At 35.1% G+C, this 13,466-nt stretch overlaps 1 protein-coding gene across 2 annotated transcripts in view; it reads left to right on the top strand.

Moving 5' to 3' along the window:
- Positions 1 to 519: 519 nt before the first annotated feature.
- The window catches only part of Hs2st (Heparan sulfate 2-O-sulfotransferase), a 39,120-nt gene continuing 26,173 nt past the window's right edge, over positions 520 to 13,466 (top strand). The window contains exons 1-2 of one of the 2 annotated variants that reach the window (XM_089103566.1): positions 520 to 649; positions 6,237 to 6,424. In XM_089103566.1, the coding sequence (XP_088959692.1) occupies positions 520 to 649; positions 6,237 to 6,424 (318 nt within the window). The remainder of the gene's footprint in view (positions 650 to 6,236; positions 6,425 to 13,466) is intronic. The other variant, XM_089103567.1, reaches the window with a different exon arrangement.

The raw sequence follows: 13,466 nt of genomic DNA, 5'->3' as shown, positions 1-13,466 counted from the left end.
GCTATGTAAATAGGTTGCGAATTCCTTGTGTATATATATCTAGGGGGAGGTGTTGGGGGTACGGCTCTCCCTCCGGAAAGTCAAAAGTTGTAATAATAGCTGGGGCTGAGGGGTGAAAAACACTAACAAGGACGCCCAAGTTTGGCTGATATACCCTCCCAAAAATTAATTATGCTTCCTGTCCCTGTTTTTATCTCTTTATTTTCTAGTTATTAAATAGTATTGCCACCATACTTTGCACTTCAATTATTTTAACCGTTAAATCACTTGCTTCTCATTTTACTGAAAATAAGTAGTTGAAAGCATCTCTCTGCAGGCTTTATTGACTTGACATCACTCTATGTTTATTGTTAGAAGAGTTTGGAATAGTTGTAGGGCCCTTAGCCCCTTCAAGAAAGAGTTTTAGAAGAAGAAATTGATTACCCCATTTTTAGATCATTATTTTAGAAACGAGAAACCCTGTTTTATTAATCTATTGACAGATTTGAAACTTAACAGCGAAAAATTTAAAAGTTAAAAATGAGATTTTATAGGAAATACAAACTGCTACTTTTTATTGCCTTTTCAATGCTTCTTTTCACTGTCTATGTGACTGTGAATATTAGAACAGTAAAACGAGTTCTCAAATATTCTTTAAAAGTACCACGAGGTAAAATCGGTTAAATAGGCTTAGCTGTGCTAGCAGTTAAACATCCTAACCAAATTATGTTGAAGACTGCAATTTTAGGCTACTGTATTTTTTATCCAATATGTAGTAAATTTGTAGTTTTCAACATATTTTAATTAGGATGGAAATGAACACATCACTTAATGCCTTTTTAGCCTATGCTCTTTGATAATTCAAAAATTGATTTGATGAGAAAATATATTTTGAGCCCTTAAAGAGGGTAAAAGGGCTTGAAGCAGCCTGTAGCAACCAAAAGTTAAAAAATATTATCCTTAAAGACTTGGCTGGTGAGAAAAATCATTTTAAAGGGGTTTCAGGCTCTTTTTAGAAATTAGGTTAGCTTATAGCCCTATTAAAGGCTCAAAATGTAATTTCTCCCTGAAGTGATTATTGAATTATGAAAGAGCATAAAAAATGCCTCAAGGGATGTAGTCACTTCCATCTTAGCTAAATTATGCTGAACACTAGGCTACATAGGGTAAGACACCCAGTAGTCGGCCACCTGCCTATTCTTGGACAGAATCTTTTATACTATTTTAATAACCAATTTACAATGAGCTGTTTGTATGTCCAAGTTTAGGCAGAATTGTCACTTGTTAGTAAATTCAAAAATAGGCCTAGGAGGCGCTGTACAAGTGAAACTATTTCAATTAGTAACCTACTTGTTCAGAAATTCTTCAGAAATTTTTTGATACAAAAATTAAGTTTCTAGGTGGTATAATACAGTAATTAGAGTAGTTTAAATGTCAAAAAGTTTTCAAAGTGATTAAAGTGTCCAACTACTGGGTGTCTTACCCTATTTAGGCTATCCAATATTCAACTTCATCGCTCAGGCTAAACTGGATGGCTAGAGTCTGCACAGAATAAACAGTTTTACAAAGGATCAATCAATAGAAAGAACAACAAACAAATATATTATTAGGGAAATATGTGTGTCCATCAGGGTGGAAAGTGGTGTGTATTGTCAGGGCTATGACTCTGTTGAAAAAAAGCATAAAATAAAGAATCTAATGGTAGCTTACCATTTCTGTTTTATTTTAGTTTTGTATATAGCCTAATGTTCATGTAGTTTTGTTGTTAATAGTTTACATTGTTAGAATAGTTAAAAGTTTGCTATAATAGCTCATTGGTGGTGATGAAATTTGAATAAGACAAATTGTAAGTTGTTTGGTTGGATAAAATTGAAAAAAATTGAAAAACTTATAAAAAATATAAGTTTGGTAAACAGGCATAAAATCTTTAAGATTTCTTTTTTTTTTAATGACAAAGAAAGGTTAATTTTTCTAATTAATTCACTAGCTAGTCTAGAAAAAAAAGCATACCACTCAGTGCATTTCCTAATACTTTCCAAGTTCTTTTTTGAGCCCCAAAGTGACCCTTCAAATTCACTGTCTTCCTTTTATTGTTGCAAGTAGAAATAAGTAGAACCTTTCATTTGATTTAGTCCTCCTAAAATGTGTCTTTGGAATTTATTTTTAAGCATATGCCTCCTTTCCTTTCCTCTCTAAACACTATTGACTATTGATAAACTTTGGCAAACTTTTTGTTATAAAGATGAAACTTCAGATATAGATTGAGAGACTAAACAAGGCCTAAGAAAAGCGTTTTGAGCCAGATACCTTTGCATTATACTGATTTTCAAGGTTGTAGTATACCTGTAAGACAAGGTAACAATTATCAGTGCCTAAAAACATGATTTTGACTTTAAATTCAAACAGTTTGTTTTACTTAAAGTAAACTAAAATTCAAGAAATATATATTGTTATGCATTGTTATAAATAATTTTTAGACCATGCTACCTTTTTAATTTACATAATTTAATAAATGAAAACATAGAGAGAAATACAGGTTAATATTCAAAGAAGGCAGTTGAACAAAAGAGGAAAAAAGAACAGCCAGTCTGTTCTACCAGAGAAAATCTGTCTGTCCTTTCTGTGTTGCTTATCCAGGCTATTTGCAGTGATGTTTAGAAATTATTAAGATGCAAGTTTTGTATATATATATACATATATATATATATATATATATATATATATATATATATATATATATATATATATATATATATATATATATATATATATATATATATATATATATATATATATATATATATATATATATATATATATATATATATATATATATATATATATATATATATATATATATATATATATATATATATATATATATAAATATGCTAGTATTTTTTTTCTTTTTGTATATGTTGTGTTTAATTTAACTTTGCTATATTTTATTGTTTTTTCTGTTTATTCCACTGCCTTGTTTAGATATTATACCTGTTTATCACTCTATATTTTCATTTATTAAATTCTGCAAAAACTGTAGGATAGAAACACTCAAAATGCTTATAATAGACAGAAATTGGTTAAGCAAATAGTGATAAAACATGCTGATAAAGTAGTGCCAATGAAATGAAATAAAAGTTTGCTGGTAACAGGCAGGGGCACAGCTTGGGTGCTGACAAAATTGTCCTGTGTGCCATTAAATGTTGACACATAAGCTAAATTTCAAGGTGTTGGCGCAGCACCCTGAGGCCATGGAATTTTGGGGGGAATTCCCCCTCCCTCCTTAGCTGCGCCCCTGATAACAGGCACATTACCTTATGAGTACATCTTTAATTCTGAGAATAATACCAGCATGACTTAAAGGTCCTGCTCGAATCATTAGAGTTCTGTTGGAATTTTTTTGACAAAGCTGGAGCAGTTACAAAACCTTTTTTGTGGCAAAGTTGGAGCAGTTAAAGTACCATTCTTTTGTGCTGTTTTTTTTTTTTTCTGTATTGGTTTTCTTGTTGCTCTCAGGTAACCAAACCACATGATTATCACTTTTCTTGGTTTGGGTGGGAAACAAAGGTTCTTAGTTTCTTTCAAATTGAAATTTGCATGCTATAATCAGAAAACCATGCTATATGTACCAGTTAATTTTCTATTTTGTAGAAAATGGAACTACAAGACCAAAAAAATTAGGCTGTAAAGTTGCCAAGTTATTTGGTTTCTGCTTGTCACTTAGTATGTACATATCATCAGTTTTTGTGAACAGATTGGTTTAAGAGCCTATGTGGATCTTGCAAGTTATCAAATTCCTTTGCTATTTCCATTGCAATTTCTTTGCTATTTCCATTGCATACATGAGGTATGTTTATGTTTATGCTATGTAAATATAAGGTTACAGACCCACTGTCTTTAGTCCCTGAAAGTCATTTTGGTTTATTATTATGTTGTTTTGAAACTTTATGCTTTTATTTTATAGTGCTTTTAATACTCTGCTTTTCTATACGTTTTGAATCGAAATTATTTTTTTCTTTTTATTAACTCCCATAGTACTGTACTTTGCTAATAATTACTGTTGGCATGAATACTCTAAGTATTATCTCAATAGGTGAAACCCATTGAGGTATGTCTTATTTGTGTGTATTTTACCTTAAATTACCTTAAATTGCACTTGCTAGCGATAGGACGAATCCTGTGTCCACCAGCTTCAGTGATGATAGTTAATCATCATCTGTGGCGTCCCAAATGGTGCACCACGGTTTGTTGAGCCACTCCTTATCCACTGATGACTTGAACGCATCCACGCTGGTAGAGGTTACTTTTTTTTTCACTAAGGGAGTTCCACAAGCTGACAACTCTATTTTAGAAGAACTTGTTCCTTAGTTTGGTATTGGCTTGTTTCTGGAAAAGCCTTTGAGAATTATCACGAGTTCTATTTGAATTGTCTGGTTGAAAAAGGCTAGGAATGGTATCCTCAGCATCTAGAATCTTGTATGCTGTTATCACATTGCCTCGTTTGCAACGATATGTAAGAGATGGTATTCTAAGCTTATAGAGACGGGATGGATAAGGGACATCATAGAGGTCTCTAATACATTTCGTTGCCCTCCTCTGGACTGATTCTAGAGCTGCTTGGTCTGTCTTATTGATTGGGCATGCAATACACATTCCAAACTCTAGCCTTGGTTAAACTAGACTTTTGTATAGCTTGGTCATAACAGTTGGGGATCTGCTAGTGAACATTCTTTTGATTAAGCCAAGAGTCTGATTAGCCTTTGCAATAGTCGCTTGTGCATGAATATGAAATTTCAATTTGTCGTCTACCAGGACACCAAGATCTCTCTCCGTGTGGCTGCTGGAAATGGCATTTCGGGACCCATCCCTACAATCCATATGGTACTGAGTGTGTGGTTTTTTCTTCCCAAGGTGGAGAGTCTTGTATTTTGATGCGTTGAATTCAAGCCTCCAAATATTAGTCCAGTGAGTGAATGTATCAAGGTCCAGTTGGATTAACTTTATATCCTCTCCTGTGTCTGCATGACCAATAAGTTTTGAGTCATAAGAGCGGAGGCGTACTTTGTTGATTAGGATTTTTGGCACGTCAATTATATATATATTAAATAAAGTCAGACCCAAAACTGTGCCCTGGTGGACACCACTTCCAACAGTGGCCACCTCGGAGAAAAACTTCCTTCCATCCTCGCCAAATACTTTAACCGTCTATTTCCTATCTGTTAAGAACTGCATCACCCACTCAACCACACCATCACTCACCCCAATAGCTTGGAGCTTGATTCGAAGTCTTTTATGGCAGACTTTGTCAAACACCTTTGCCAAATCGAGTAGTATGATGTCGACTGGGAACCCCTGGTCTAGAAGATCGGTGATATAATTATAAGAATCAATTATAATTATATTTTATCTGATAATTAATTGCACAACATGGATGAAAAACTTAAACAGTATGTTTATGTGGAATTTTGGAATGACCCAGAAACAAAGAATAAATCCTCTCAGTTGTAGAGTATTTACCACAATAAAAAAAAGTGCAACAGAGCTGATTGAGCATGAAGACAATGTTGAAGGTTTGTCCTCTGTGAATTTTGATTTCTCTACCATAAAAATATATTTGCCATTTTTTTACTCTTAGTCTTGGAATTTTGGGCCAAATTTAGGATTTCTGTCCATCTACATCTCCTACTCCCCTGATTTGGCTCCAGTCAATGTCTACCTGTTTCCTAAATAAAAATTGTGTGAGAGGGATAAGACATGTCTCAACTGATGACATCCAGGCAAATGTGTAGAGAGTTCTTTGCACCCTTATAGGAGACAACATTGAGGAATTTTCTAGAAGTGGAACCACAATTGGAATTGGTATTCTAATTCTGCATATGATAATAGAGGCTAGAGGCTAGAGCCTCTACTAAGCATTAGAGGCTATAGGCTAGGAACTGTTATTTTTAACCTACAAGCCCAGTCTTAGGAATTTTTATTACACTTTTTTATTTCTATTTTGGCTTTGCTCTTCCATAGGAAGTTTGCCAACTAGTAAATATGCATAATTTTGCATCCTTTTATTCTTAGTTTTATAAGCTTTGGAATCAGTACCTTCTCTCCATGCTAGCAGTCCATTTCTGTTGAGATGATTGAGATAACCACAGATTACCTCACATGCTCATTCCTCATATATGTTTAAATTTTCAAAATAATTATATTAGAAAAGTTTTAAAAGTATTTTTGTGTGGTCCTGATTTTGCATTTTTTTTTTCCAGGACTACAAATGTTTCCTCCTACTCTTAAAGCATCATCAAGTCAATCTATATTCATCTATAACAGAATACCCAAAACTGGATCAACAAGTTTTATGGGTCTTGTCTATGATTTATGTGAGAAAAACAACTTCTTTGTTTTGCATTTGAATCTGTCAAAGAATTCTCATACATTTACTGCAGCTGATCAAGTAACTACTTTTTTCAGTTTATATTTATAATCATTGACTATTTTTTGCACCATATTTCATTAATTGATGATATTGATGATAACAAAAGAAAATATTCTGTATATTAGTTCAGGCTTTTACTATATTTTATTAGAGCATTTTCCTTTTTTTTTGTTACTAGCATGACTACCTAAAGCTAGTTTTTTTTTATTTAAAAGAAATTGAATTGTTCGAAACTTATTCACATTCATTTGAAGCTAATTTCAGGCAACTGAAAAAACAAAAAATAACAATATTCATTTCTCGAAACTTAGGCTATAGTACTAGAAGGTAGTTTTAAAGACATATCATAAGTTGGGGAAGCAAGTGTAAAATCTGCTTTTGTAGATCTATGTATGTATATTATCTATCTATTTATTTTGTGGTAACTTATCTATATCAATGTATAACTTATGTACAACAAAACTTTTTGTTATGGAAGCAACAAATAGCTAGATCGGTTTGCTCTCAAAATGCGGAGAAAATAAAGAGCTGCTACAAAGTCTTGAAAAAGAAAAATCAGAGTTTCCAAATCCTGCTAATAAAGCATTGGTCTAGTTTCTATTTTTTGGCAACAAAGCTGTATTTTCTCCAGGATCTGTGATTGATATCTATGTGCTTGTGAAGTCAATGTGTAGTAAGATGGTGGTTTACTACAAACTTATTAATAAAAGAAATAAAATGGTGGATTACAATAAAGAATGTGCATAGGTTTGTATTTTAATCTACTTAAGCTGCTATTAGAGACAAATTATAAGCATAGCTTGGTGTGTAAGTAAAATTTGATTCTTCAATTAATGTCATTTTGTAAGGTTGGTTTTGGCTGTACTTCCAAAAATACTACATGATTTTGGCTGTATTCCCAAAAATATTACTTTGCCTTTGGTATCTTAACGGCTCTAGGAATCTGTACCATCACAAGAAAGAGGTATTTTCTAATTAGCCACCTATGCAAATGATGAAAAATTTGAAATAAACCTGCCTATCAAGAAGGATTTCCCCACTAAAACTCGTATGTAGGCCCTCCGCATATATTTGGCTAGTCACCAGTCACAAAAAGTGAGAAAATGTTATTCATTAACTCCATGCACTTAGGCAATCAAAGCAATATCATAGGATGAGACTGCTCTGAATACTTTAATAACTGTTTATTTGGATAATTTAACTCTGTTCAAATGAAGGAGACAATTTTTGTATTCAAATTAACTCTCCTCTTTTTCGTTTACAAATATAAAGTTTTTGTTTTGTTATTCGCTAATTTGGGACAAATAAGGCAAGGCGATGTTCAGTGCAAAACCATCCTAGTTCAAGCTGTTGAATTTTTGTGACATGTTACAAAAACAAGTTAAATAATGACTTAGTCTATGCGGGCTGCCTTGATGCTGTCCAACCTGCGGGCTGCTTTGATGCAAAGACGAGAGAAACACTGCCTCCATGTGAAAATAAAGAAAAATCTAGACTCAATGCAGAAAAGGAGCGACTTGGCATAAAATCTATCCAAGTCCTAATTTGATGCAAAAGATGAGCTTATTCCATACTCGGGGGAGAAATGACCAACGTCCTGATTTGGGGGAGAAACTTGCACAGTCTTGACTTTGTGCAAAAATGAACTAAGCCTAAGCTCTGGACTGACTGTCTAAAATGAGCCTAGTCAGTGTTTGGTGTAAATACGAACTATGTACTGATTTGATGTAAGCAAATGCTGAGTATAAACTTGGTGCATAAGCAATCTAAGTCCTGATTTGGTACGAAAACGATCTAAGTCTAAACTGGTGCAAAAAGGAGCTAAACCCTGATTTTGGATAAAAATGGTCGGAGCCCAAGCCCTGGAGTTTCGATGAGGTATAAAAAAATGTTTTCAGTTCTGTCTCAATCCCCAAAACAGTCCAAGCTGCACCTAGGCCTCACTTGCTGCAAATATTTAATTGTTTATTTTTAGCAGAACTGTAGGCAAGTAATACTTTTTCGAATTTTGGAGCTTGATACGATTTTCAATTTGTATAATCGGAGGCACATAGCAGTCTCCTCCCCAGCCCAGTGTCCCTCCCCGCTGTCAACTACCCATTAAAAAAGGAGGCTCATTTTCCTTTTTGCAAACTGGACTACGGAAGGATTTTCAGCCTCTAGGGTGGGCAGATCAAAATTGGAAAGTAGTCGCTCAAAACTCCCCTCCCTGCCGCCAGCTTTTTAAGAGAAAAGTATGCATGCCGTATGTTTGTAATTTTATGATTTCCTATTTGTAAGATTAGAGGACAGACTGGACCCGTGTCCACTTTGAAACACACTCCCCTCCATCCTCAATTTTAGAACTGAAAGATAGCCATGTATTGCCTTGTTTAAACCGTAATCATAGAAGATACTTCAATCTGTATAATCCGCAGTACAAACTTTATCCATGGTCCTGTCAACCCTGCCCCTGCCACCAGGTTTTTAGCATAAAAGTATTTACATTTTTTTTTTTCAACTATAGGTCAATGAGACTCAAGACTAAGAACTTCCAGAGGTGAATGTCAATTTTCCAGCTTTTTGCAAAAGTGCCCCACATACTTTCACGAGAAAATAAGGGATGCTCTTCAAGTTCGGTGGAAACATAGTCGAAGTAAAAAAGACCTCCCCAAATAAATTTTAGACCTGCTGGCTCATTGATCAAGGTGTTGGCAGGCTTCAAATTTCCAAATGTTGGGAATTCCGTGAATCATAAATCTTTGTATTACTTCAATTAAAAAGGTTATAGGGACTTGCATACCAAATTTAAAGCGAATCTCAGCACTCTCCATTTTTGGTCACTTCCTCAGTATATTAATTAATAATTCCTTAATATAATCATGGTTGCAAGTGCAGCTGCAACCTAGTTAAGAGCGAACCACAGCTCATAGTAATCAAAAGTTGAAAAACGTGTTTAAAAAAACTGTCTAGTGAGAAAAATTGCCATCGGACACAGAATCAGGAATGATAACTATTGTTTCGGTTAATATTAGAAGTAAAAGTTTATTGCAAAAAAACATTTATGGTGATTTCGAAAAAGAGCCTGAAACCCCTTGAAAATGGCGTCAGATCCAAATAAAAATGCATCATTGGAATCAGCATAGTCAAAACCTTTTGTAGGATAATTACGGTCCTCTACCTTGAACACCAAGGAAAATCACTTTTTTGCATATGTATATTAAACTGACAATGCACATTCATTTATATTTTTTTCAGTAAAGTGCAAATTATGTTCTGGCCTTGGGAAGCCATAGGGGTTTTGAGTTTGACTCGGTTATTTATTGTAATTTCTCTTCGTATTGGGTTTCATTTATTTATCAATGCTGATTTGTGGTAGTTTCACGCTTGGTAAATTATTTGATTTTATTTTTGCTCATTTTTGGTTTAATGGAGTTCTTTACTTTTCTTTGAAAAACTTATTTTGTGGAAAAAGTTTTTTTTAATTAATTTCTTTTTGTTTTATATTGACATAGTCTTTTCAGGGAAAAAGAAAATAACTCTTTAAATCTTTTCGTTTTTTTAAGACCTTACACTCTAACCTGTTATTTATATGCTGAAGAAAAGTTTTCAGAAGCTTTTAAAAACATACCGCCTTTTAAAAAACTGGAAACAAAAAGTGGTTTTTAATTTCTTTACAAATCTTGTCCACTAGAACTACTTGAAATGGAGAACTTGATACCATTTGCAAAAAAATCTGTTAACTTTCTTTGATAGCTTGGATACACTTACGCCATTTTGATTGGGTTAAATCTTAAGAGCAGAAGTAGCCCGAAAGTTTGAACATAATGCCCTCAGTTGTTCTTGGGATGCTGCTGAGATGCCTTATTAGCATTAACACAGTGCATTTTGATTTAATCTCAAGGCAACATTTTGTTTTTAAACATAATAGGGAAATGGGAGGGTGGGTGTGGGAGGGGGACTAGTTATCCTCCAGTCACTTTCGACTATTAAAAAGGGCATTAGCCCTATCTATTTTCAATCTAATAAGCCCTTTTCGAAGTTCCTAAGACAACTCCTTCGATACGAAGTGCCCTGGTCTAAACAAAAAAAAGGAAAAAATAATAATACATTGTATTCACATCGATCTTTACTATAAAAATGTCAAGCCTTCTAATCACTTTCGACTATTAAAAAGGGCAATAGCCCTTTCAATTTCCAATCGAATAAGCCCTTTTTGAGTTTCTACAACAACGCCTTCTATAAATACCTTATATGCTCCCAGGATATAAATTACAACCCTTGCCCTGAGGGCTGTGAGGGGGTGGTCATCCTCAAAGAACTAATTCATAGAACTTTCAACTACGTTAAACAGAATGGCTATCTCAAAATTTTGATTGGATGTGTTTGGAGAAATGGTGGCCGTGAGAGGGGCGTTAGTTGCTCTCCAATCACTTTCAAATATTGAAAAAGGCACTACCCCTTTCAATTTCCAATCGAATGAGCCCTTTTGAAGTATCTACGACAACGCTTTCAATAAAAACCTTATATGCCCCCAGGGCATAACTTACAACCCTTTCTCTGAGGGCTGGGGGGGGGGGGGAGGTGTCATCCTCAAAGACCTAATTTTCAGAACTTTCAACTACGTTGAAGAAAATTGCTATCCTAAAACCTTGATTGGATGTGTTTGGGGAAATGGCGGGCGTGAGAGGGGGGTTACTTGTCCTCCAATCACTTCCGACTATTAAAAAGGGCACTAGCCCTTTCAGTTTCAAATCGAATGAGCCCTTTTTAAGTTTCTACGACAACGCGTTATATAAAAACCTTATATGCCCCAGGGCATAACTTACAACCCTTGACCGTAGGGCTCTGAGGGGATTATCATCCTCAAAGACATAATTTCCGGACATTTCAATTACGTTGAAAAAGGGCACAGGCTCGTGCCCTATTAAAAAGGGCACAAGCCCTTCTAATATCCAATCGAATGAGCCCTTTTTGGTGTTTCTACAACATCACTATCTATAAAAGAAACTTATATGCCCTCGGGACATAACTTACAACCCTTGCCCCGAGGGCTCTGAGGGGATTATCATCCTCAAAGACATAATTTATAAAACTTTTAATTACGTTGAAGAAAATGGCTATATCAAAATTTTGATTGGATGTGTTTGGGGAAAAGTTGGGCGTGAGAGGGGGATTAGTTGCCCTCCAATCACTTTCGACTATTAAAACACTAGCCCTTTGAATTTCCAATCGAAAGATCCTTTTTTAAAATTTCTGTGACAACGCTTTCCATAGTTAGTTGCAGTCAAATCACTTTTGACTATTCAAAAGGGCACTAGCCCTTTGAATTTCCAATCGAAAGAGCCTTTTTTCAAGTTTTTACGACAAAGCTTTCAACAAAAACCTTATATGCCCCCAGGGCATAACTTACACTCCTGCCCTGAGGGCTGTGGGGGGAGTGTCATCCTCTTAGATATAATTGCTGGACCTTTTAAGTAATTTGGACCGAATGACTATCTCAAAATTTTGATTCGATGTGTTTGGATAAAAGGTGGGCGTGGAAGGGGTGTTAGTTGCCTTCCAATCGCTTTTGACTATTAAAAAGGGCACTAGCCATTTCAATTTCCAACCAAATGAGCCCTTTTTTGAAAATCCTACAACAAAGCTTTCTATAAAAAAAAACCTTATATGCCCCCAGGGCATAACTTACAACCCTTGCCCTGAGGGCTGTGGGGGGTTGTCATCCTCAAAGACCTAATTTCCAGAACTTTCAACTACGTTGAACAAAATGGCTAGCCTATCTCAAATTTTTTATTGGATGTGTTTGTGGAAAAGGTGGGCGTGAGAGGGGGATTAGTTGCCCTCCAATCACTTTCGACTATTAAAACACTAGCCCTTTGAATTTCCAATCGAAAGATCCTTTTTTTAAATTTCTGTGACAACGCTTTCAATAAAACCTTGTATGCCCCCAGGGCATAACTTACAACCCTTTCCCTGAGGGTTCTCGGGGAGTGTCCTCCTCAAAAACATAATTTCTATCTGAAAATCAACTACGCTCAACAAAATGGCTATCTCAAAACTTTGATTGGATGGTTTTGGGAAAATGGTGGGCGTGGAAGAGGTGTTAGTTGCCTTCCAATCACTTTCGACTATTAAAAAGGGCAAAAGCCACTCCGATTTCCAATCGAATGAGCCCTTTTCAAGGTTTTTACGCCAGCTCCTTTGATACGAAGTGCCTTGGTCTAAGACCAAGAAACCAAAAAATAAATAATACATTGTGCTAACATTGTTCTTTACTTAGGCAGCGCTATTGCGCTGCATATGATTCCAGGCCTAGCGGGCTACTAGAACATTATAGAGAGATGCTTAAGAGCTCATTCAAAAGCTATTCTCATAAGTACGTGGTTTATATAAATTTTGTCGTGTGCAAGTGCCATATGGTACGGAAAAAGGCAATTTGTTCGTTGTTTCTTGAGGGGTAGGGATAGCGGGCTACCACAACATCTTAGATGAAATTTTGATAGCTCATATAAAAAATATTGCTCATGTTTATGTCCTTCCTATAAATTCCACCATCTGCAAGTTTCAAATAGCACTAAAAACGGCATTTTTGGTGCCATGTCTCAAGTGGAAAAGCTAGGGCTAGTGGACTACCAGAACTTTTTAGAGTGATGTTTAGTGGCTCATTTGAAAACCTTTGCTCATATCTACGTGCTTTTTATCAATTCTACCATTCGTAAGTGACATATAGCATTGAAAACAACATTTTTGGTGCCACTTCTTAAGTGGAAAATCTTGGAAGCATAAAACGGTATCATTGTAATAATTATGGTCCATAACCCTTAACTGGAGGTTTGCAAGAACACCTCCTGAAACTTCCTCCTCCGGTCCCCCTTAATAAGCTACACAATTAAAGTCCTACAAAGATCAATATATTAAATTATATTATTAGAGGCGTGGTTCTGGCAGTACAGCGCTGTACTTCAAATTAGATTATCTTGCGCTCGATTCCACCTTGGATTTTTTTCAATCATGGTTTGTCCCTTCTTATGATTATTTTTGAGATAATCCACTATTTTTGGAAGCGTGATGCACTCAT

Source organism: Artemia sp. Qi Xiang Cuo, chromosome 17 (assembly GCF_049724085.1).
Source record: "Artemia sp. Qi Xiang Cuo chromosome 17, ASM4972408v1, whole genome shotgun sequence".
NCBI lineage: Eukaryota > Metazoa > Arthropoda > Branchiopoda > Anostraca > Artemiidae > Artemia > Artemia sp. Qi Xiang Cuo.
This window is presented reverse-complemented; position numbering and strand designations above follow the sequence as displayed.